The 24,312-nt window shown below is 46.5% G+C and overlaps 6 protein-coding genes across 6 annotated transcripts; 4 read left to right on the top strand and 2 right to left on the bottom strand.

The window, feature by feature from the left end:
• Positions 1-7,043: 7,043 nt before the first annotated feature.
• FOBCDRAFT_262756 (thioesterase-like superfamily-domain-containing protein) lies at positions 7,044-8,135 on the top strand (the record flags this gene model as incomplete). The annotated part of the gene is made up of 3 exons (XM_031177928.2): positions 7,044-7,209; positions 7,265-7,803; positions 7,860-8,135. The coding sequence occupies 3 exons, from the start codon at positions 7,044-7,046 to the stop codon at positions 8,133-8,135; spliced, it is 981 nt and encodes a 326-aa protein (XP_031043815.2).
• Positions 8,136-10,441: 2,306 nt separating this feature from the next.
• FOBCDRAFT_204472 (NmrA family protein) lies at positions 10,442-11,536 on the top strand (the record flags this gene model as incomplete). The annotated part of the gene is made up of 2 exons (XM_054706053.2): positions 10,442-10,502; positions 10,620-11,536. 2 exons carry the CDS (start codon positions 10,442-10,444, stop codon positions 11,534-11,536), a joined length of 978 nt encoding a protein of 325 aa, XP_054562028.2.
• Positions 11,537-12,369: 833 nt separating this feature from the next.
• Positions 12,370-12,618, bottom strand: FOBCDRAFT_98126 (uncharacterized protein; the record flags this gene model as incomplete). The annotated part of the gene is made up of 1 exon (XM_059612283.1): positions 12,370-12,618. A coding segment is annotated over one exon (249 nt), but the record flags the coding sequence as incomplete, so codon positions are not given.
• Positions 12,619-13,836: 1,218 nt separating this feature from the next.
• Positions 13,837-15,595, top strand: FOBCDRAFT_204471 (cytochrome P450; the record flags this gene model as incomplete). The annotated part of the gene is made up of 3 exons (XM_054706052.1): positions 13,837-14,058; positions 14,147-14,940; positions 14,989-15,595. 3 exons carry the CDS (start codon positions 13,837-13,839, stop codon positions 15,593-15,595), a joined length of 1,623 nt encoding a protein of 540 aa, XP_054562027.1.
• Positions 15,596-19,663: 4,068 nt separating this feature from the next.
• Positions 19,664-20,093, bottom strand: FOBCDRAFT_204470 (uncharacterized protein; the record flags this gene model as incomplete). The annotated part of the gene is made up of 2 exons (XM_059609125.1): positions 19,664-19,668; positions 19,709-20,093. 2 exons carry the CDS (start codon positions 20,091-20,093, stop codon positions 19,664-19,666), a joined length of 390 nt encoding a protein of 129 aa, XP_059465447.1.
• Positions 20,094-20,902: 809 nt separating this feature from the next.
• FOBCDRAFT_262755 (uncharacterized protein) lies at positions 20,903-21,737 on the top strand. The gene is made up of 2 exons (XM_059611310.1): positions 20,903-21,103; positions 21,163-21,737. Exons 1-2 carry the CDS (start codon positions 21,061-21,063, stop codon positions 21,522-21,524), a joined length of 405 nt encoding a protein of 134 aa, XP_059467617.1. The 5' UTR covers positions 20,903-21,060; the 3' UTR covers positions 21,525-21,737.
• Positions 21,738-24,312: the final 2,575 nt, after the last annotated feature.

The following is a 24,312-nucleotide window of genomic DNA, read 5'->3' as shown; positions in this document are numbered from 1 at the left end:
AAGCACTGACCAATCATTGTTGGTACTGTAACCCCAGGTTGACCCACTCCCTACCAACGCGTACCTTAAAGTTATTGCGTCCGTCGCGTTTCGATTTGCCTGACGAAGCCACCTGCCCCCACACCCTCGCTCCCAATGGCTCCGTCTACGAATCCTGTCATCTCAGCTGCGCTGTTTTCAACAACCTCTACAGCCAACAGCGACCCCGATACAGCAACTAGCTTCAATCGATCCGATGACAATGCAGAAGCGAATGTGGACATTTCTTCGACAGCTCACTTAGGGTACGAAGGCATCGATTGGCATCGCCTCCTAGGGTATTTGTCCAGCAACTTAAACAAAGAAGAAGGCAGCGGAAGGCAGCGGACAGGATGGGTATGGGAGCACGGATACGATATCGAGAAAGACAGTTCCGGTCACCGTTTCTGACTCTGCAAAGAGTGTCACCAGACAAAGGCTGCCATCACCCACATGTACGATGCTGCGTCAGTACTACCATCCAGGACCACTTAATGGACACCCCCACTTAATGGACCACCAAAATTTCAATATTCCCATACAAAATCCGAATTTTCAATTACACCGCATTTGGCCAGGAATGAAGATACTCACAAGCCAAAACCTGTGCTGTATAGTTTATTTCATGAAATTTCAATATCAGCTCAATTTTTCCCGTTCCGCCTCGTGGCCTTGTCCTCTAGCCCTTTGAAATCTTTTCAGTTTCACCTGATCCGGCCTATCCGACTTCATTCACTCCAGTAGGCATATCACCTAATTTACTCATGGAACTCCTGCCACAATGGTTCGGCGTGTTTATACCGAAGACGACGTAGCTGAGGCTATACTCGATATTACTGATAGAGGCCTATAGCCGACTGAGGCGGCCCAGAGACGTGGAGTGCCTCGATCGACCATTTATAGACGACTTTCTGGTCAAGCGAGCAGGAAAGAGTCTACCCACCCCCACCAACATATTTCTACGAGCCAGGAGGTCCGTCTCGTTCGTTGGCTTCTGCGGCAGGAGTCCCTGGGCTACGCTCTCACGCATAGCCAACTTCGAAGCTGCGTCGAAGCCCTCCTCCGTCAACAGGGGGATAACAAGCCACTGGGCAAGCACTGGACCACTAGGTTCGTCAAACGTCATTCAGAACTATCTACCAAGCTTGGAAAACGTCAAGAAGCCGCCAAATTTGACGGCGTTACTCCGAAGGCGGTCAATTGGTACTTCGATATCCGGGAGAACGAGTATGGCTGGATCAAGCCCGAAAATACGGTTAATGTGGACGAGGGCGGCATAATGGCGGGTTTCGGTAAGACCTCTATAAGTCCTCTATGGGTTTTAATAGGGCATAACTAATTAGTTGTCCATAAGGCTTGGATAGCCTCATAATTGGGAGTTCCGACCCAAAGAAGAAGGCCCTATTAAAATGCGTTCAGTCGCGCACCTGGACTTCGTTTATTGAGGCTATCACCGCAACTGGCCGTGCTTTGAAACCAGGAATTATCTTTAAAGGAAAAGAGCTGCAGAAGCAGTGGTCCCTTAACGAATTAGAATTAATAGCGGACTGGCACTACATCACATCCCCGAATGGCTGGACCGACAACCATATAGCTCTCGAATGGTTGAAGGACGTCTATCTACCACAAACGGAGCCTCGTGATGCATCGGATGCGAGACTTATTATCCTTGACGGTCATGGTAGCCATGCACAGGTGAGTATTTTGGTGTTTTTGCTGCGGAGTCGCCTGCTATAGGGTCGTTAACGAGCAGTTAGGACGAGTGGATGGCGACGTGCTTTCTGAATAACGTTTACTGCTGCTACCTACCCGCACATTGTTCTCATGGTCTGCAGCCATTAGATAATGGGATTTTTAATGTCAATTTTTAATGTCATCAAAGGTGCGTATCGGAAAGAACTCCAAAACCTGGCTAGTTTGACCGATTCTGCGCCGGTTGACAAAGTCAACTTTGTTCGGGTATACGCGAAAGCCAGGGAGGCGGCCATGAGGAAGGAGATTATCTTATCCGGCTGGAGGTTTACTGCAAACTGGCCTATCAACCGTCACAAAGCTCTAGCACATCCGGAAATTCAGCCGGACAAAGAAAAACTGCTGGAAGAGTTCAAGACGCCGAGCCCTCCTCAACTGCACTCAGATGATACGCCGAAAACGAGTCGGCAAGTGAGGGAAATGGTCAAACACCGAATTCGACCGACCAGGCGGAAGTATAGTAAGATCGCAAAGGGGATAGAAGCTTTAGAGGTAAAGGTAGCCGTTCAAAATTCACGGATTGCTGGCCTCGAAGAGCAGATGGCCCAGGTGCGGCGCGGGAGGAAAAGGAAGGCGGTACCGAACCCGAACCGACGATTCATGACTCTAGCAAAGGCTCTAGCGACTGGGGAAGCTCTTCATGACACAAAGGAAGCAGAAATAGAGGTAGATGTAGATGAGAAGGTCGAGTCGGTGATTGAGGTGGGTGTCGGATCAGAGGACGAACGTGAGGACTTTACGGTCGTGACAAAGCACCGCCAGCGCACACGCAGCGGTCGGGAGGTCAAAAAACCTCGCAGAGAGTAAAATTCACGTAATTCTCTATAGAAAATACGAATGGCTTTATTTTAATGGACAAGGTGGTTGGTTTCTGCATACATCAAATAACGTACATGATAAGCATGCGTGACAAACAAGCATGCGTGACAAAAATCCCTCAACTTACATCATTTCTATTTAACCGATTGATTCTCAACCATAAAATATGCCAGACCCTAATATTTAGGGCAGAATCCTTCTGGCCCTTCAAGCCCTTCAAAATGACCCAGAATTAAAGCTTCGGAGGGCTGCAGAGATCTATAAAGTTGGCCGTATGATCCTATGGCGCCGGCAGAAGGGCATTCAATCTCGAAGCGATTGGGTCCCAAAGTCACGCAAACTGTCTGATCTGGAGGAACAAATCATAGTTCAGTTCATTTTAGACTTAGATTCGCGAGGATTTCCCCCACGACTGCGTGGTGTTGAAGAAATGGCTAATCGATTGCTCGCCGACCGCAACGCGTCACCCGTCGGCAAGCGCTGGGCTTCCAACTTCGTGAGGCGGCACAAAGAGCTCAAGACGCGTTTCTTTCGTAAATATGATTACCGAAGAGCTAAATGCGAAGATGCGACTGCTATTCGCAACTGGTTTAGGCTTGTGGAGAACACAATCGCCAAGTACGGCATCCGATCAGATGAAATCTACAACTTTGATGAGACTGGCTTTCTTATGGGTATGATTGCAAGCGGAATGGTCGTTACGGGTACAGACAGGCGTGGAAGGCCGAAATCAGTGCAGTCTGGAAACCGAGAATGGATTACGGTTATTCAGGCGATCAATGCGGAAGGCCAGGCAATCCCGCCGTTCATCATAGGTGCGGGCCAATATCACCTCGCCAACTGGTACCGAGAAAGCAACCTCCCGGGCAACTGGGCTATTGCGACGAGCGAAAACGGTTGGACTGATAATGAGAAAGGCCTCGAGTGGCTAAAGCACTTTGACCGGTGCACAACCAAGGGATCAAAAAATCGCTATCGTCTTCTAATCCTCGACGGGCACGAGAGTAACCATTCTGTCGATTTTGAGAGATATTGCAAGGCAAATAAGATCATCACGCTTTGCATGCCACCTCATTCATCTCATCTGCTCCAGCCTCTTGATGTAGGATGATTTTCTGTACTCAAGCAGGCTTATGGTAGAGAGATCGAGCATCTAATCCGATGCTTCATAACTCACGTTTCCAAGACTGAGTTCTTTCCAGCCTTTCATGCTGCCTACCAGGCCACCATGACAGAGGAAAATATCAAGGCAGCGTTCAAAGGGGCTGGGCTTGTTCCTCTTGACCCGGAAAGTGTGGTATCAAAGCTTGATGTGCAGCTACGGACCCCTACGCCGGTTGAGGAGGAGGCTGGCTCCTCGGCAGCTTGGGTCTCAAAGACCCCAAAGACCGTGCTCGAGGCCGGATCACAATCTGAATACCTCGAGAGACGCATCAGACGGCACCAGAGTAGCTCTCTAGAGTCAATTTTGGAAGCATTAAAGTCATTTTCCAAAGGAACTAAGGCAGTAATGCACAAGGTTGCCTTATTGACAGCTGAGGTTCAACATCTTCGGCAAGCAAATGAGATACTGAGCCAGCGGCGAAGGGCGAAAAGAACCCGACTACAGAAAGGAGGGGCAATGACAGTAGAGGAAGGAAGGCGAGCAATTGATCAGATAGATGGTGGTACGCAGGTAGTGGCCGAATCGTCAAGAGGTGGTGGCCAAGAAGGGTCGGCACGAGCGAAGGAAAGGCGCTGTGGAACATGCGGCAAGACCGGTCATAATGCAAGAAGGTGTCAGATAGTTGTTACAGTTTCTGATGGTGAACACAGCGATTAGTTTCAATTGATTCAGCGGTTTGCTGTATTTTTATGGTGTTTTTAATTTTTGAAGGCTGAAATTTTTGTCACGCAAGCTTGTTTGTCACGCAAGCTTATCATGTACGTTATTTGATTTTGTATGGGGCGATGCTTTTTTGTGCTATGCTTTAAGTAGTGTGATTCTTTAAGTGGTGGCGGATGGTACAAATAAACCTCCACAAAGTTCCAGCTTTTTGTTGAACAGGTGCTGGGGCCTCACGTGCAAGCAGGGATACTTTAAGATTACAGCCGAAATGGTAAAACCTCCAAGGGGCAGATTTCAGCAGAACACAACATGAATACACCAATTCACATCAATGAACCGAATACACGTAATGTCTGACACTTTTCAATTACTCCTTATAGAACTATTTCCGATTAATAAAGCAAGAAACTCATTAACGTAGGCGATAAGCGAGCGAGACAGCATACTGTGCAGCTTAGAGTCACTTACCCTATAGTATTGTAAGACTTAAATAAAATAGCTAAAAGTCTAGAAAAAGTTATTTCCTAAAATAGTATAGTTAACTATATAAGAAAGGACTTTTTAAAGACTTTTAATTATTTTATTTTATATAGAATGTTACGACCCAACACATTCTGACGCACGTGAATGAGCGCCCCACTTTTTCTTCCAATCAACAGCTACCTACCCTGTAACAAGTCGAACGCACGCCATTCGACTTTCATGACGAAGGAAGACGGACAGAGTCGAACCGACCACGTTCGACTCGCATATCTCTCAGTATATATACACATTCATTTAGCAGTAGATAGAACTTAGCTCACCAGCTATCAATAAAGCATCTTTACATCAATAAGCCTAAACCGCATTACTTGATCATTAAGAGACGTGACACTTCGCATCGCTCAGCATCACGCCCTACGTTATCTGCAAACATAAACCTAGTACGGACTAGTTTACCTGTTTGGAAACCCAACCGTCACATAGAAAACCTTAAAACACAGTATATTATACAGTATAAATAGACTCTAAGGTTTAGAGCTATATAGAAATTTTTTTAGAAATATATAAAATTTAATAACGTGTTTGATAAGCGAGTTGACCAAACAAGTGAGTTGATCACCGCACTGTATAACTATAAATAGCCTACCCTATAGCATTCTTAAGCTATAAATAAAATAGTTAAAAATCTAATAAAAATATTTTTACTAATAGTATAGTTAAACTTATTAAATACTATTTTTTAAAGATTTTTAGCTCTTTTACTTTATATAGAAATGCTTAATTATACAGTGTAAAATACAGTATAAATAGGTTTTAAGGTTTATAGCTATATATAATTTTTTAAAAAACCTAAGAAAACTAATATAGCTTATTTTAAGACTTATATATAAGCTATAATGCTTATAGCTATTTTAAGCTTAATTTGAATTTTTAAAGGTTTTTTTAAAAACCGGATTTAAGGCAAAAATAAGAGTGATCAACTCACTTGTCTGGTCAACTCGCTTATCAAATACGTTATAGCTTAACGTGGTTGATAAGCGAGTGTCAGACAAGCAAGTGAGTCAGCTTAACCTATACCTTAAAAGCTACTTTTAAAAAGCCTATATAAAATTCAAGCTAAGCCTAAAATAGCTATAATTAAGATATTATATATTTAACTATTTAAAAAAGCTTCTTACTAAATTAAAGAATTGTATTTAATTTATTATATAAGTAAAATAAAGAAAAGCTTATTTACACTACTTACACTGTGTAAATAAGCTTTTCTATATAAAATATAATAGCTAAAAATTTAAAAAAATATATTTCTATAAATAAATAGCTACATATTATGTAAAAACAGTTTTTTTAGATTCTTAGCTATTTTATTTAAGGTAGGTAGGCACTATAGGGTAGGCTATTTTTAGCTGTACAGTGCGCTGACTCACTCGCTTGTCTGACTCACTCGCTTATCAACCACGTTATTTTAAGACTTATATATAAGTTATCAAAAACTTAGCTATTTTAAGCTTAAGTTAGATTGTTAAGAATTACTTAAAAAATTGCCTCTAAGGTAAAAAGCGGGGTGTCTCGCTTGCTTGTCGTCTACGTTATCGATGTTCAGATAAACCGGGAAAGCCTAAAAAAAGAAAGAAAAAAAAAAGAGATAAGGGACCCCTGCGTTTAGATTACCCTAATCCGGTATAACACTAACCCGCACTTGCCCGGCTTTCTCCGTCGACTGTGCAAATACATAGACCTATCAATATCTGCTTTAAATGAGTACAGCAGAAAGACAGGGGTCCTCAGATCCTAGCTCTATTTGATAATGGTAATGACGCTAGACGAGCTATGATTACTGAACATATATTAAATCCTCCATACCTGGTCCATTACCAACTCTATTTCCTCAGCACCGCGTGACCATAGAGTTGCATTTCGCTCCATTTGAGTTAATGTTGAGGTCGGGGTATTCGGAACGCTCAAAACCTTACGTCTCTACTGAGGCTTAATTAATCGCCGCACCCCGCTAGAAATTAGCTCTTCCACTCACGATATATATTCTTTCCGGTTGTTAAGTCATCGCGCCAGAACAAGGTCTTGGCCTGATCTTCTTCCAATAATACAATTCTTTCCGGTTACTTGAGACTCCAATGCTGCAGTCATGTCAAACTCACATCTGCCCAATTCTCACGCAGCCGTTACTCCAACATGGAGACCTTTCAACTTCCCTAGAACCCCATTGCCGGACGCGATCAAGACGAGTCCAGTTGCCGACTCCGATGGACAGAGATATAGTGGCAGTGTCCCACTGGACTGGTGCGGCAATGGTGCGTTATTCGCCATACATGAACCCAAAACGCATCATTAATGTTGAACTTGCAGGCGGCCGTCGATTGGCAGCCCATGGTGGGTATTGTGCCACAGTTCTGATGATGACAGCGCGGCAATATTATCGCGACAAGCATGGGAGCCTGGGGAACATGGAACCCCTCAACATGTCCGTGGAGTTCCTCGAACCGCTACCCCAGGGTCGATTCGAGATTGCTCTTGAAACTCTTAGCAGAGGTAAACGCACTTCAACGATTGAAGCCAGGCTGAAATCGTTAGAGCTCCATGAACACAAGATCTGCACAGTTGCTGTAGTGAGGCTTGGTATATTGAGAGACGACGGTCAAGTCACCAATATGCAACCTTCAGTCTGGCGAGTACCAGATCGAACGATGGATTGCGTCCGATGGTCAGATGCCAGTTACTACTACATGAATCCCCCGGCATCGACGATAAGGGTATACACACCTAATGACGGCAATTCGCCACTGTGGAGTGAAAGATTCGGAGGACAGAATACCAGATATCAGTGGGCGAAATTGGATGATGGAGGAGAGTTCGGTTTCGAGCACTTGCCTGTACTGGCAGACCTGGTAACTACTATATGTCGACTGTGTTGTGACCCAAGCTAACATGTTTCACCCTTAAGGTTCCCCCCATCTTCCTCAATTATGCTGAGAATGGGATGGAAGCCGCCAGCAGCTGGGGTATACCCACCACCGCTCTGAACATTATGTTCCGGTCTGAGATTACTCCAGAGGACTGGCTCCTCACTCGAACCACAATGAACAGAATACACGGCGGGAGATTTGATATGAACATTGAGATTCTCAATGAACATGGACAACTTCTTGCTTCCTGCGTACAGCTTTGTTCAGTTATACCTATTGGAAAGTCTAATTCTAAGACTGCAGGCAACCTCTAGGTAACCTGCGATGCCAACAAGTAAAAGTAGTGGATATATGAATAAAGAGTCTTGACTGTTAAACTAAGAATTACAATGATAATATGATGTATACCATCGGTGGTGATTTGAGGTTAATGAGTCAAGTGGACGTGATTGACAATCGGCACAGGCTGACAAATGTCTGAAGCTGGCGAATGGTCGAGAATCCGCAGGCGACGGCCTTCGTCGTTGCCGCCCACTTTTCGACGTGAATTCGGAAGGATATTCTATTGTCAAGTCAGATGCCAAGCCAGCGCAGGGCTGCTTCAGGATGTTTCTGTCAGACATTACGTGTATTCGGTCCATTGATCCAGATTTGTATATTCATCTTGTGTTATGTTCAAGTTCTGCCCCTTAGAGGTTTTACCATTTCGGCTGTAATCTTAAAGTATCCCTGCTTGCACGTGACACCCAGTCCTGCTCAACAGTTTCTTAGCATCACTGTGACGTATTGCCGGGGTGCTCCTCAGTTTATCACAAGAAAAGTGCATGACTTCAGTTTTATTTGGGTCGAAAGAGACCATTTGCCGCGCCCCAGCGTATCATCTCATCGACGGAGCTGGATGCGTAGTTTAGTTTCCGTGTAGAGCAGAAAGAGGATTGGCGATACCAGTGAGCCTTGAGGGAGGCCGCACTGGAGAGGAGCAAATGGAGTGCCGGGTAAGCCGCAAAGACAACCCCACCAGCGTAATAGATCATATCTTCAACCTCAAGTCGTATATCAAATATATCAAATTTCATTTCAAATCTAGGTTTTCCTCTGTGATTGATTTGTTTGGCAGTTTGCTTGATTGCATTTGATTTTGTGGGACAATGTTCGGCATGAATGCCATTTCGGCCACTCCACTTTTATTCGGAGTCGGAGAACTCGGTGGAGTCCGAGTTGTCGACTACCTTAGGATTCCAGTAGCTTATGAGACTTTCTCTAATCGAAACCGTGTCACGAACCTCTTTTGATAGCGCAAATACAATCAAGGCGTTTGTTATAGAGAATTAAACGACACGTAATACTACCACTATCATTCCCCCTCCATTGCACTTTCAGAGCTTCAAGACAGCCAACAGCGCAGTAACACCAGATATTAGAGCCAGACAAAGAGGGATCTCCACTATCGAGCATCCATTTCCTCTAGATACCTTTATACGGCCAGCAGCTGGTGGTTATAAAGCTAGAACGCTTTTACATCTATCAACAAGAGTGCGAACCCGATCTTGCCATTAGAACGGAAGATGGATACATTGATGCTGGCCTCATAAGACACTCCCTCTCCGAGTGATGCGTAAGCTTATAAACATATTCTATCTTTCCTACCGTTCGACCTGACTAGTTGCTTGGCTTCCTCACAGGGCATGCGGTCTCTTAATTACACACATATGATTACCACGATCTACACATGGTCCTGGAATCTCGAATAAACTATCAATAGTCAAGAATATGAACCGCCTTTCCTGCGCTCATTTTGGGCTTTGTCAGGTAGTCGCGATGCGGAAGTACTAACACTGTGATCGATGTGACTGTAAGTATCTACATCTCATACCTCGGGAGTGTGCATTGCTCACCTAGTATGGGGAAAGTGGTGGCCAAGCCATTCAGGTCGCCCAAGCAGATGTTTTGCGGGACCTTTCAGGGCTTTTTGAACCCATTTCGATCTTAGGGAGCGGTTGAATCTTCTCCCGACCGAGCAATGGCTCAGTGGCAGTATTTGCTTTTGGCCACAACATTCGCACGGCTACCTCTAACCGCTTGTTGCCTCGGTAATTCATCATTCCAAGAAGGCAACAACTGTGCGCAGTATTTAATAACTCATGAAAGCTTTGTGTCAAGGTAATTTCAAGGGTGGGGGACGTCGGGATAAGAATCATTAAATAGCATGTTAGTTGACAAATTGATTCTCGTTGTTGTACGCCGTGGTGTTCGGATGGGGTGTTGGCCTTTCGTTGATCACTAATCATAGGCTGAAAGCTAACTCTGGGTGAATGTGATAAATCAAAACCAGCACAGGATCGGAGACATCAATTCTGCCGAGCCCGACCTTGAGCCAGATGGAACCTCGTCTTTCTGCTACTGTGTCCTAGCTTGATTCCCGATCCATAATTGTCAGATTAACTGGTTTGTATAGAGGGGAATGAAAGCACAGGACGACCTGACTCGGAGTTATGACTCGATTTAATATTTGCCCTAGCATGACATCTTCCAAATGCAACATAGTTCTCCGGTTGGAATGCTTTTATCTGACATATGGGTACTGTATCACGATTGATTAATAATCCGGCCCGGGATTATTATGTATTGGGCCCTGTGTCTCTCCTCCACCGAGAAACCTGGGGTACTCTTTCCCACCGTTGGTATTGAATATGATCAAGCTATTTAATATTTTAACATTTGTATCGCGCTTATATGGTATTTGAAATAAAATCAAGGTTAGAAGATCGTCTGGTTGGGATTGTTTTATTCTCCCTAAGGCCTGTCCCACTGGCCTACTATACCAATTGCCACTGTGGCCACTGTACTTGTTATCGGCGCATCAGGCAGGGTAGGCTCACATGTCGTCAAAGGGCTTGATGCAAATTGCGAGGGTATCACGGTGCGATTGGCGACCAGCCGTGCCACGACTGCCGAGCGATGGCGACGAGAAGGGCGGCAAGCTGTCATTCTGGATCTTGAAAAACCCGAAACACTGCCAGCAGCATTGAAAGGCATCGACAGGGTCTTCATCGTCACTGGCGGCACGGCAGCCATGCTGTACCAAAGCAAGATGCTGATCGACGCATCTGCAGCCGCCGGAGTCAAATTCGTGGTCCACCTTGGTGTCTACAGCTCGGGCCGGGACCACATTCCGCACTTTGGCCGGCATGACATGGTTGAGACCTACATCAAAGCGTCCGGGCTGGCTTGGACCAACCTGCACCCCAATGTCATCTTGGATTCCGTTTTAGTCACCGAACCATCAACCACCGAGAAAGGTTCCTTCGATGTCATGTGGGGAGAGGCTGCATTCGGCTGGGTTTCAGCCGCCGACATCGGTACTGTAGCGGCCGCAGTGCTCCGCGAGGGACCCGAGAAGCACGCCGGTGCCGATTACAGCCTCAGCCCAGAGATCCTCACTGGTCCACAGGCCGCCGCTATCATCACGGAAGCCACAGGGATCAAGATAAAATGCAATGTTCTCACCTCGGAGGGCCTTGCGGCGAAGCTCACGTCAATTCCGGACGCCGGTACTCGCCTCTACCTAGAGAGCGCTGTGCAGACAATGCGTCTTGGCGAGAGCGGGCAAATGCATTACCAAGCTACTGCGCGTGATGACTTCCAAACTGTCATGGGTCGGCCTGCGACAACGCTGTACGATTGGGCACGTCGGAACCTGTCACCAAAGACATGAGGGCTTCTTGGTATTGGTTGGAGGCAATCAGTCATTTAGGTCGTGTCACGCGCTATGCATTCTATCCTCCTCCAGCTTTGTTATTAAGCTTCAACCCTGTAAGATTATAGCAGCAGTTGGTCTTCCAGGCAAGCATTAACATAGAAGACCTTTCGCGCTGTACTCGTGCGATAATTGGACTGCATCCACAAAAGCAACGTCATTTGAGCGCCATTCAAAGCCGCACAGTCACTGTGACTCAACGTTGACCCTTACCTGTGTGCCCAGATATCGACTGAAAAAAACTAATCTTGAGCCTCTGCGATGTGCTTAAAAGCTCACCTGAATATTATATTCGCGACATTTGATTTCAAGTGGCGAGGCAAATTGCAAATGATACAGCGACCTACAGTTCCCCATGAAGACTCTAAGTTAGCACCATGACGATAGTGATCAGATACTTGCCAGTCGAGAGGTCATATCTGCTTCTCCCTTGCGGCGAGAGATGCTGCAAATTTATGTTCATTCATTCGTACCCCTGTCTATTGACCTGCCTCCCCATGTATACTGAGTGCCTGAATTACTCTACCAGCCGGCATCGCAAGGCTCCATAGCTCGCCATGACTGCTAAGCTGAAAGCATTCAGGGCAATTAGCTAGTTAACAAGTTTCAAATACTGCAAACAAGGGATGGCCGGTAAGGGCTAGCTCCAATGTGGACGAGACTAGGCAATGCGATACTCCGTTGGCAATAGAGATCTCAGCGAAAGCGTTTGATACTGTAGGTTGGGGTCTGTGTGGGTGGAGTTATGACTTTGGTTGCGTAGGCGTGAATACCGACAAAGCCATTAAAGGCTAGTTATCATTGAGGCCAGAGACCTGAGGGAACAAGGTTCTTAGGTCTAGAAAAATAATCCCAAGAATAACACAGGTATTGCCACCACGTGCAGCCTTCCCGATTATCTTCACCAGACTCTGGCCCGCCTCATCCCATGAGGTGACAGAATCGAGCGTAATAAAGATATAGTCATAAGTATCATCGATCATTTCAGACGGTTCAATAACCCAGTCGTAATCTTTGCACTCTTTTAATTGGTTATCATCATAACAAACTTTCCAGCTGAGAATTGGGCCCTGATATCTAAATCTGAGCCCTTCAAGAGCCATCAGGTACTATGCATCTCTAAACTGCGTGGCTAAGTACTCAAACGCCAGCAAAGTCTCGAGGTCTATGCCTTTGATATCAGAACGTTCCTTCTACCCTTGAGTGAAGAATCCACGGAGGAGATGAAGGAGAGAATCAATAGACTCATTCCCTGTGATTCCTTTAGAGACTGATTCTGACATATCTAGAACACACGAGTCTGTATCTAGGGATTAAGTTTTGGTGGTACAGATACGAAGAGCATCAAAGAACCCTTGCTGATGTGACGTGAACATACTAGCATAGCCTCTTAGGAGAGTACAGCTTAGGATGAGACTGATGATGGTTTTTGAAGCCATTGGCAAGGGGGTATGAGGATGGTTCGCTGATCAAGGTTTGAGTTGGTGTTGCTTCGAGGGCAATAAATCTGTTCTACTCAGCACGCCTCCGCATCTCTTATCCCAACGGGTAATCTATTCGAAGCTCACCATTTTCTCTTCTCACTATGAGATGGAAAGTATTTGCGTGTTCATGCTTAATCGAAATAGCTGTGATTTGTTGGGGCATCTCTTGAAATCATCTAGTTTCAGCTTAGCTTGCGAAATGCTCCAGTTGCGAGCTGGTGAGGCTGGACCACATGAACCTCAACGGAATGCATCTTGACAGCATGTGAGGTTGATCGACACACATTATCAAAGAGAATTAAGCTTCCGACCCGACGGAATTTCCACGTGTTTCTCCTCGCGAATACCCTACCCTCGAACCTTGTCAGTTAAGTCCCTATCAGTGATCTCGCATGCTAAGCCTAAATGGGCTGCCCTTGCGACATGGCGAGGAGGGTCGTCTGATTGCTGATCAGAGTCCAAGGGGTCGCTGTTGCCGAGTGGTATCGACGGTAGTCTTTAGGGGCACATGACGTACAGTGACGAGTAATCTTCAGCGGCCCAGCGCTGGCTTCATACCCATAGACCTGGGACGGAACAATTAGTAAACAGTATACACATTGGGCGCAGCCGCATTAGTTGGGTAAATTCACATGAAAACGCACCTCAGCCTCATTGACCGTCTTATATAAAAGGCCAGTATGTTTCATTTGACATGATTCTCAAGAACCTTGACAGTTTGAATCGTTTATTGCCAAGTCAGACACTATCGTCACACGATTGTCGAAGCTCAACATGGCTGTTGTTTCGAAGCTATTGGGCTTTTCTAACCTTACGCTTGCTGCGGTTGTCGAGTCGTTCGTAGCCATCAAGCTATTTCCAAATTACTATAGCACACAAAGTCACTTGGTAGCTGTGGCTACCATTTTACTCGTCAACTATGCCTTAGGAGTCGTTTTCTGGGTGTTGCTATACCCCCTTCTATTCAGTCCGCTCAGACGCATTCCTGGCCCAAAGGTAAGTTGAGAGTTTTTCTTATGTCTCCAACTAGCATGGCAATAATTCCCCATCTGTTTCATCAGATACTGACTCGAATACCTTCTAGTCATACCTGAGCGCGGCTCATCGTGCCCTTATTGTCAAGGACAAGCCCGCTGGCGAACTTTTCCTGGAACTTGGGAGACAATATCCTGGAGAAGACCTGATCACCCTCAACTCCATGCGAGACCAGATATGCATCATGAACCCTCAGCTTTTAGCAGATCTGCTCGTCCATAACTGCTACGACTTCGCCAAACCAACAAGAATCCGCTCATTCCTGCGACACATCCTTGGCGATGGCCTCATCATTGTAGAGGGCGATCAGCACAAGTTTTTGCGCAAGAACACAACACCTGCCTTCCACTTCCGACATATCAAAGAGTTTTATCCAATGATGTGGGCAAAAGGAGAGACACTTACAAGAGCACTAAACCAGGATATGACTACCTCTAGATCATCGGTCATTGAGCTTAACGGCTGGGCGAGTAAAATCACTCTGGACATTATTGGCATCGCTGGCCTAGGCCGCAAGTTCGATACTGTGGAGAGGAAGAAGGATCCGCTTGCCGATATTTACGAACAGCTCTTCGAACCGGACCGAGAAAAGCTCATCTTTGGTATGCTTTCCTTGGCTATCGGTCTGCCGATCATTCGATTAATTCCTTGGAAGATGAACGCTCTGTTCAACTATCTGACGGGGTCACTGAACGAGCTTTGTTTCCCAATGATCAAGGAAAAGAAAGCTGCCATCATGGAAAAGGAGGATAGCCATTTTGATGTATTGTCGCTTCTCATCAAGTCCAACAACTTCTCAGATGAGGCCCTGAAGGACCAGCTTCTGACGTTCTTAGCGACAGGGTAAGTGATTCATTAACTGTGGCCAAATATATCTCTAACGCGTCATAGGCACGAAACAACCGCATCGGCACTTACTTGGGCATGCTACCTTCTCACTAAGCATCCGGAGAGCCAGGAAAGGCTACGGGATGAAATCGGAGACGCGTTACCGGAGGATATGGATAATGCTTCGGCAGTTGATCTTGCTGGCATCCTTGAGCAACTGCCTTATCTTAATGGCATCATGCACGAGACACTACGACTTTACCCAACGGTACCAATGACCATGCGTCAAGCTGTCCGCGACACCCGAATTGGAAATCAATTTATCCCCGAGGGTACAGATATTATCGTTTCGATCTGGTACATTAACCGCTCTCCTGAAATCTGGGGACCTGACGCGGCAGAATTCCGCCCCGAGCGATGGATCGCAGAAGATGGGAAGCCGAACCAGAATGGCGGAGCGAGTAGCAACTACAACTTCCTCACATTCTTACATGGACCCCGAAATTGTATTGGGCAGGGTTTTGCAAAAGCTGAGATGCGATGTCTGTTGGCTACTATGGTTCGGTCCTTTGAGTGGACGCTGGCGATGGATGATGCATTGGTTATGCCAAGGGGAGTTATCACGATTAAGCCGGAAAATGGCATGTATTTGAAGCTGAAGGCTCTGTAGCTTCAGGAGTGTAGAGTATTGTAAATGGCGACCAGCGTTGAAAGTTTACGGTATCAACACGATGTTGGATTTACATGAACAAAATGAACAGTCTTTTTGTTTGACTTTTGCGCCGATCTTCTGAGCCTTGTAAGGCACTGTCGCTGCATTCTCCGACAACCAGAAATCATCACCTGGCCGCATTAAACGGAATTATCGGTAAAACGACGTGTTAAACCAGTAAGAGAACTTGATGACACGTTCTGGCTAGTTTTGGCCGCATTATACTTCGGGTCTGTTGTCCATGGTAGTATTTCCCAATGCTCACATTTAAGTGGTAGTACGCATTCCGTGAGGCCCCCTGTCGAAAACGGAGCACTAAACACAAGTCTTCTGTGAGCGGAATCGTAGTAGACTATTCCTTGATATTAATATTCACAAAACTGGCATCTAAAGTCTCCGGCGCATCGAATCCTTCGATCCAACTATCCACTTGAGATCCTATCAAATACCCTATGCTTATTCCCGGGACATGTGACTTTTCTACCGTCCCTTTGACGCTTGTAAGAAACGGGGATAGGACTCAATGGGAATGTCTGTGTCGAAAGACAACAAACAACATTGGATAGAACCGATCATCTTGTTTATTCTCTCAGCGGCTTCAGAGTGAACACGCGACTGTGGCAGTGGTAGCAAGAAGTGTTTTGGACAGTCACCCCAGATTTCGTAGTTCTCATTATCAACTGGGAGTGATCGTAAATGAGTGGTCGAACTTCGGACATTGCCATTAAGATGTGGCTTAGGCCCATTATCCGACGCTGATTCTAACGGGACATATGGTCGGATGAGGCCAGTTGGGGGGCGCTGGGCGCTGGTGGTCCCCTTTCTCTGCTGTCGTTGTCGGTATCAAATTTTCTCGGTCTTTACGCTGACTCGTCGTCTGCCCTTTCATCATCCATCTTCAGACATAAGCGCGAAGACATTTTCCTGTGAAAGCAAAGACGTCTTCCAGGCCACACTTAAATATATACCATACACCATCACTCTTTCGCCAGAGTAAAAAAAGATTACACCAACAAAACTTAACAACTTGACTTACACAGCATTCGTCCAAAATGATTGATTGTCGCAGACCACTAGTTCTATAAGATACTTAAATCCACTACACCTATGTTATGTTATGTTACGTATATTTTTCGTCCGGGGGGCCATTGGCCCCGAAAAGCCTCCTATTGGAGCACAGGACGTGCTGAGCTAAACTATCTAAAAACCGCTGCCGTGCTGATTCTCGCTCGGATCATCTGCAAGGCCTCTTAGATCGGAGCCGTATACATGCTCGAGCGTTTGCTGTACTAATTACCTCCAAGAGGCACCTCTCTACTCGTAGCCAGCTCTACAGTAGTTGTCGGTGAAGCACGTCCCATGGACATCAATACAGTTGATCTCAGCAGAGCTTCCCTCCAGCAACGCTTCTATCTAGTTCATCCAGCATATCATCGGCACAAAGGCGCTTTACTTTCAAGAGGTCATCCCGTCAGCGGGAACTATTCCTCTCCAGCCTAGAATTCTCTTGCACAGATAGATCAAGTAGCTTTCCATACCCTGAGGCAGGAAGTCCATGATCCCCTAAGATCGCCAGTAGCTGCCACCCTAGAACCGTGCATCCTTGGGGGAAACCCTTGCAGGAGAAAACCCCAAGGCGGCTAGAACGCTGCTCTGTGGACGAGGTAGTCGCCTCATTCCACGGTCTCCAGGTAAGCTCTGTACCATTTCGACCCAGCGGTTTTGTCTAGTGGTCTCAGCCAGTGAGACCAATTGTCGAAGCCCGGTTGTGTTCCGGGCAGCAGCCGGGGCTGCAAAGAAGAAGAGGGTTTCTGGGCAGTACGCGACTGCAGAGATCGGTCAAGCAGCTTCCGAGCTGCAAAGAGGGAAGCGAGCCATGTAGGCGCGTCGAGGTCGGGGGCACCAAACAGACCTGCGTATATCGATATCCACCGAAATTCTGGCCCTTATATCGATATCCAGATAAGTGGGAGAAATTATCTGGATATCGATATATCCAGGTAGATATCCATACAGCCACATAGCCACTTTAGCAAGGTTGATATCCAGATAAACCACATATAATTCTTGTAGGCTAGAAGAAAGAACAAGAAAGTACCCTAATCTAGAAAGTCCTCTGCCTCTGTTTCAACGCTAAATTCAACAGCAACGCTGGAAATAACGCCCCTGCCACCGTGAGACTTGGGTACAATGATACCCTCGCGCATCCAGTTGCCCACACACTCAACCTTCGCCAGGTTCTCGCAGGTCATGCTCTCTCTATCCCATGATAGCGTACGCCGCGCCGATGAGAAGTGAGACTCAACATCAGATGATTCAGGAGGGATTGAGAGGATATCAATTGCCATGCGGGATAACCGCGGATATGCTTTCCTTTGATCTCGATGTAGCCACCACTGGAGAGGAGAGCCAGTTATTCGGGTCGGTGGTGCATCAATAAAGGTTTCGAAGTCATCGGCGTCGTCTAAGATAGGACCAGTAACAGCAATATCGCTCAACAACTCATCCAGCTCGTTGTGCTGCCTCCCAGAGGAAGAGGACACATCTAGAGGCACCCGCAAGGATTCTGGGATTGGCGCGGCATTATATTCATCTAGCCAAATTTGCTGGGCAGCAGCAATAGCAGGCGCGTGCCAGGATTCTTGCCAATTCCGCTCAATGTATTTTCTTCGTTTCGAGGGATCGAGAAGGAGTGCGGCGGCATATACAGGTGTCTGGTCTGATAAGGTGTAGTATTGATTAAGTACAAACCAGCCCATATCGATGCAGTGTACCATGTGGGGATCATGGTTTTCCTTTGAACTATAAAGCTCCTAAATAAGACAATTAGTTAGCCGATCAATTAGATAAAAGAAAACACATCGCCACCGACCTTATACTTCCCGTACTGTCGCAATAAAACATCCATTATCGAGAGTGATTGGGAGAGTGTAGATCGCGCCCCTTCGGCTAACAACGTAGCTGAGGCAAACGGCTGTAGGAAACGATGCGTCCGTTCAATAAACTCCCACTCTGAAGCTAGCAGGATATCGTCTTGAAGCTCTCTATCATGGTCAATTAGGAACTGTTTTACACGGGATTGATAACGCAGAAAATTATCCAACAATCGATACCATGAATTCCAGCGTGTGGCATTATCTATACCTAGTCGGAGCTTTATTTCATCGTCCCATATAGCCGTATGAAGCGTAGATTTACGTATCCAGACAGCGATGTTGTGTACTTTCCGTAGGGGCACGATATGCTGCCATCCAGTGAAGTTCTCAAGTATACGATTGCCTCTTCGCGAAGCTCTTCTTCTCTGATGGGCTTCATCTGTTCTTGTTGTCTGTCCGGCGTCGTGCAAGGTGTCGTAGAACTGTGCAAACAACTGATCGTTTGAGGTATCATCGGTGGCATCAAGAGCGGCGATTAGTGCCTCTTTCGAAGACGCGAAAGAAATGCTTGGAGGGATAGGTTAATAATGTGGGCGACGCAGCGGATACGGCGCTTAGAGGGATCAAACGTCAACTAGCAACCAATTAATTCTAATCCAGAGATAAGGGAAGGACTATCGTACCCCATAGTCTTCTCGTAACCGCCGTGAGAGATAAGACAAGCAGGTATCATTTGAAGTGGCATTATCCCCTACATGGTAGCCCACTTTAGAAGCAATGCCGTACTTTGCCAATGTATCGATAATTAGAGTTGCCTGGGTTTCACCACTATAGCTATAGCGACATTCCGGCATCGCTAGCAGTGCCCTTTGTGGCCGAGAATCCTGATCAACCCATCGCGCAGAGATGGCGAGTATCCCATGGCGATGGGGCGATGTCCAGAGATCAGAGAGGATATGGATCTTTGAGATGGAAGCTTCAAGAGTTGCCATGAGCTGAGAAGAATATAACTCATATGTGGCATCAATTAGTCGCATTAGAGCACTTCGGTTGGTCACTAAAAGGTCCTCTATAGCAGGATTAGCTGCTAGCATAATCTCTTGCATCTCATCCCAGTTAATTGCTGAGAAGGCAAGCCGGCGGCGTGTGATTAGGCTGATTATTGCATCTAAATACCGATCGCGGTCGAACATACGGCGGAGAGAGACATCCGAGTAACGAGAGGGAAAGAAAGCATCAATCCGAGGGCGTGTGGCTTCCCTTTCATCATCTAGAACATCAGAACTGCCCCCAATGAGCGTGCGATCGAGGGAAGAGATAATATCGGCATGGCACCGCCGGGCGTGATGCCATGCGTTGTCCCGCTTCCGATTCGCCCAGGGCTTATCGGCAGGGCAATGGAGACATCGATACATCACCATACCCCTGGATTTGCGCTTACGTGACCCGCCGGTGGTGTTCTGGGTGTCCTCATCAGGATACGTTGCTTTGAAGAAGAGGGAAAAGTCCAGAGACGTCCCAGTAATGGGCTGGTCCGAAATCGAGGGCGTAGAGGCGGCGGTGGTCTGAGATGATGCCATGGTCGATAAATCACCTGGATAAGCTAATTATGCTCGAATACCTAGGGCCGTTTGAACGAGTACTGAGATGGTGGTGCAGATATTGAAATTGAGAGAAGTTGTCAGACAATTGGCTCCACAGGGATCATTGATGGCACCCGTCAATTGATGAGAGTTATCTAAAGAACAAAAGAAATCGAACAGCCATGTGTTCGGGAACAGCTATTTGAGCTCATGTTAGGATTATGCGACAGGCCAGATGTGAAACCGGATACGCAACCCCAAGGTACGCCCCGTGTTTCATATCCAGTCGCACGAACCTAGTGGTGATATGCGACAGAAGCCTTTTCATCATCTAATCGATTGATAAGATCTTTTCAGCCAATCAGAGAGCGGTATTTAGGTGGATATCAATCTCGATATCAATTTAAGAGGCAGAGAGTTATATCGATATCGATATATATCAATATCGATATATCCAGATAGCACAGTTGATATCGATATATCATATCCAAATACGCAGGTCTGGTATTGGTCCTTGATCATCGTGGAGTCACTTGCATATTCTTATAGAGAAAGCAGTAAGTAGACACAAGAAGGTACCTTTAAGCATTGACAATGAGTACAGGTCGAGTTATAGTTACATAATTAAGTTTCAGCACGCGTATCAGATCTGCCAGATGATTGTCTCATGGAAACCCCTTGATGACATATGAGAAAGAAACCCAGGTATCCTTGTCTTTCAGGTTGCGATGGCTGTCCATCGTCCCATAATAAATACCAGTCACTGTCCTCGCATAGATACCTATTGCACGATTCTAGGTCACTACATTATCATCACCCATACTCTCCAATCCGTCTGGTACGGCTAGCTCGTTATAGCTTCTTACACTCGCTCCTTCCGTTTAGCCGTCTGTCATATCGACTACGTTCTCTACGTCTACATCTACCTACCAGGAAGCCTAGGCCGTCACCAAAGTCTCTCACAATGAAGTTGTCAGTCTTCGTCATCGCCGCCTTGGCCAGCCTTGGTACGTTTCCTTCGCCCCTATTCCCTTTATTTCACATTCTCTAGCTTACACTTTGGCAGTGGCCGCGCAATCCTGTGCTGGCGGTGCAGGCTTTTGCGATGGCAGTGGCCATTGCCAGGACGGATCCGGGGTGGTCAGCCCCGACGTAGTCCCCGAATGCGTTGATGGAGACGCTGCTCATGGGGGCGCTACTAGAGGTAGTCGTGGTGGCGCGGCAGCTGGCGGTAATAATGCCAATGGTGGCAACGGTGGAAACGATGCCAATAATGCCAACGGTGCTGACAACGGGGCTTCCTCCGGGGATAATATCAACCAAGGCGGGCCCTGTGCCGGCGGTGCAGGCTTTTGCGATGGCAGTGGCCATTGCCAGGACGGATCCGGGGTGGTCAGCCCCGATGTAGACCCCGAATGTTTCGTGTGAATGAGATGTCGGCCCTGTAACGGTGTTACGGGGTAACCAACTAGTAAACCTGGGCCGTGGTTGGTCTATGTTGACAGTAGGATCAAGCGTTGTATTGAGTAGTGGTAGTCACGTTTGGTGACGTACAAAGCGGAGCATTGTGTAACCAAGTTATAGTATTGATAGCTAGAGAGCTAGTTTATATATAAAGGGTGTAAAATGAGTGGAGTCTATATACTGGGTGATCCTTCCCTATATCACGGTTTAAGTCGTGATCCATATCCCTTGAAGTGTCAGAGACCTTCGCTCCCTACCTCGCCCCACCTGCAACGAAGAGAGTACGAGCGGGGTGCCCAAAATTGCCCTTAAAAAGCATGTACAGCTAAAACACCATACATTGCATTTTAGAAATGACATGAATATGGACGATATATTGGGGTCTTAAGCAAGTACCGGTACCGGTGTGGCACAAACAAAAGGTGGCTTATATAGCATAGTTATGTGTTTGCGTCACAACAGAGGTGAATAGCTACCTACAACTTGGCTGAGCTAGCCTGGATAGTTCTCTTCTGGCAGCCTTCAGCAAGCGCTACGTTATTGAATCGATCAGCAAGCCAGGCGAGGACGTCCTCAGTGCTCGGCTCCAAGACACCGTCAAGATCCTTCCCCGTGTACAGAAGCAGTTCCGCGCTCGACTGTGGAAAAGTAGCACACATGTTGTTGAAGTCCGACTCTGTAGCTGACGCGTAAGTCAAAGGGTCATCCTCTCCTTGGACGACGAGCATTGGCGCCGCCAGACTGCAAGGACCCAGGCCGTTGTAGCGCTTCTGCCAGTCTACGACAACGGGGTGAGGGAGCCAAGTGATATCCTTGAACGTCTGATCTCTGGTGAGATTGCTGAAGAGAGCGTCACCTGTCTCGAGGCATGCGCGGTTGATGAGCTTGAGCCTGTCGAGCGCCAGGTCGGTCAGATAGTCTTCAATACGGATCTGCTCAGGGATGAGATCCAGCGGCCGGCAGTGAAGTAAATAGTGCAAAATACCGTATACGATATTTTTTCAGCGCCACACTGCACTGGATTGTTTAGGAATTCGGTGCACTGCACGGCATACGGTATTCCACTATATTTAAGTAATATCGTATCGTAATATCATATCGCATGGCGTGCGAAGAGCCGCATGGCCTAAGCATGAAACTAACCAAATCGAGTAAGGCTGAGCTTCAAGATCGTCCCGCGGACTGTAACAAGATGAAGCTATTCAGAGCCAAAATATAAGATTATACTATTGCCAGATAACGAGAACGATCGGGAAAACGTTTTCCTAGATCTCGCTCGCGTATTTTAAGGGTTTGCTTAAGCTACATAGTTGACCAATTTAACGTCACTCCTATTGCTTAGGTGTGAGAATGAAGTAGATCTAGAGGTCAAAAGAAAACTCCACAGATCCAAGCATTGTGAGTTTGAATTGCTTGCATACTATCTATTGCTCGTAATATAAGGTATAATGTTAGAAGACCCCTGCTGTTCACCTTCTCCAGTGATAGCTGTATCTAAGACAAGCTTAACATCGTCAACCCAAGCCAAGTTGTGAGTCTTCGACCAGGACTTTATGTTGGAAAATCCGGGGATCCCCCTTCCCTTCAGGATTCAGACTAACAGTCTGAAAGTCCTAGATTTAGAGTTTAAAGTCCGAGATGAAATCTTTAAGAGATATAAACCTGAGAAGAACTCTCATCTCAATAAGAAACAACTAAGTTTTACAAACATACATTTTCACCCAGCACTACTTCGCAATATAAACAACACTTTATGCATTCAATTGCCTCAATTATATCAATCCCTAGCCTGTTTCTGCGATCTTGGAGGGTGAATTTTGTATCGGAGAAGAGAAGTTCTGGCTCAGCAGACATCGCAGGAATTGACAAAAGATCGAGCGCCATTTTGGAAAGGTTTGGATAGAGCGTTTGTTGTGTATCTTCAAGCCACCACCTTCGTACATCCTTGACTTTGATTCTTGGGGCTGATATATAGTTCTGATACTCGTCGAATAGGGTAGGAAGCTCGAGATCCTCATGTTCGTCTTCCCATGCCAGAAACGAGTTCTTCGCTAGTGGCTTTTCAACCAAGGACTGGGCTGACGACTCCGCTGACGTGGCGACTGGTGCGTAACGAGTCTTCCAGAGATCTTCTACGGCAGTCTTATTGCTCTCAATCCACTCAGGATGTTCCTCCCAGGCGGTGTCAAAGTAGTGCCACTTCCGATGAGGGCTGAGGACAATAGCTCCAACATAAGCAGATGACCGCTCTGTAAGAGTGTAATATGCGTCGAGTTTCGCCCATCCAGCATCAATACAAGGCGCCATAAAAGCGTCATCTGCGTACTCGATTCGTGCAGCCTCAAATTTTCTAAGCAGGAAGTCCATTATGGGTAGCGTTCGATCGATTGCATGCGCGTGACCTTCTGCAGCCTTGGTGGCATCGGTGAATGATTTGAGGAAGTTGCAAATTTTTTTCAGCTCAGCCCAGTCTTGTTCGGAAACTAGAGACTATTAGTGTCGTCCTCTCAATTGGGTATATAGCATACGCGAATCAAGCTTAAGGTCCTTCTCCTTTGAGCAATAGTAATCAATTTGATCTGCGACCTCAATGGCTCTCTCAATCATGTAGTACTTTGAGTTCCATCTTGTATCGTTGTCACGAAGAAGACCCTTTTTCTCACTGATCTCTTTAAACCTCTGTATCCGTTGTGGACTACATCGGATAAAGACAACGATGTTGTGGAGCTTGCCAAGAGGACCAGCCTTCCTC

Source organism: Fusarium oxysporum, chromosome VII, assembly GCF_013085055.1.
Source record: "Fusarium oxysporum Fo47 chromosome VII, complete sequence".
NCBI lineage: Eukaryota > Fungi > Ascomycota > Sordariomycetes > Hypocreales > Nectriaceae > Fusarium > Fusarium oxysporum.
The sequence above is the reverse complement of the archived record's forward strand: the minus strand, read 5'-3'. Positions and strand labels throughout refer to the sequence as shown.

Bases quoted from the DNA above. Each gene is read 5' to 3' on its own strand.
- FOBCDRAFT_262755 (XM_059611310.1), top strand. From the start codon at position 21,061: ATGAAGTTGTCAGTCTTCGTCATCGCCGCCTTGGCCAGCCTTG. The intron at 21,104-21,162 runs GTACGTTTCCTT...ACACTTTGGCAG, and splicing joins CGCCGCCTTGGCCAGCCTTG to TGGCCGCGCAATCCTGTGCT.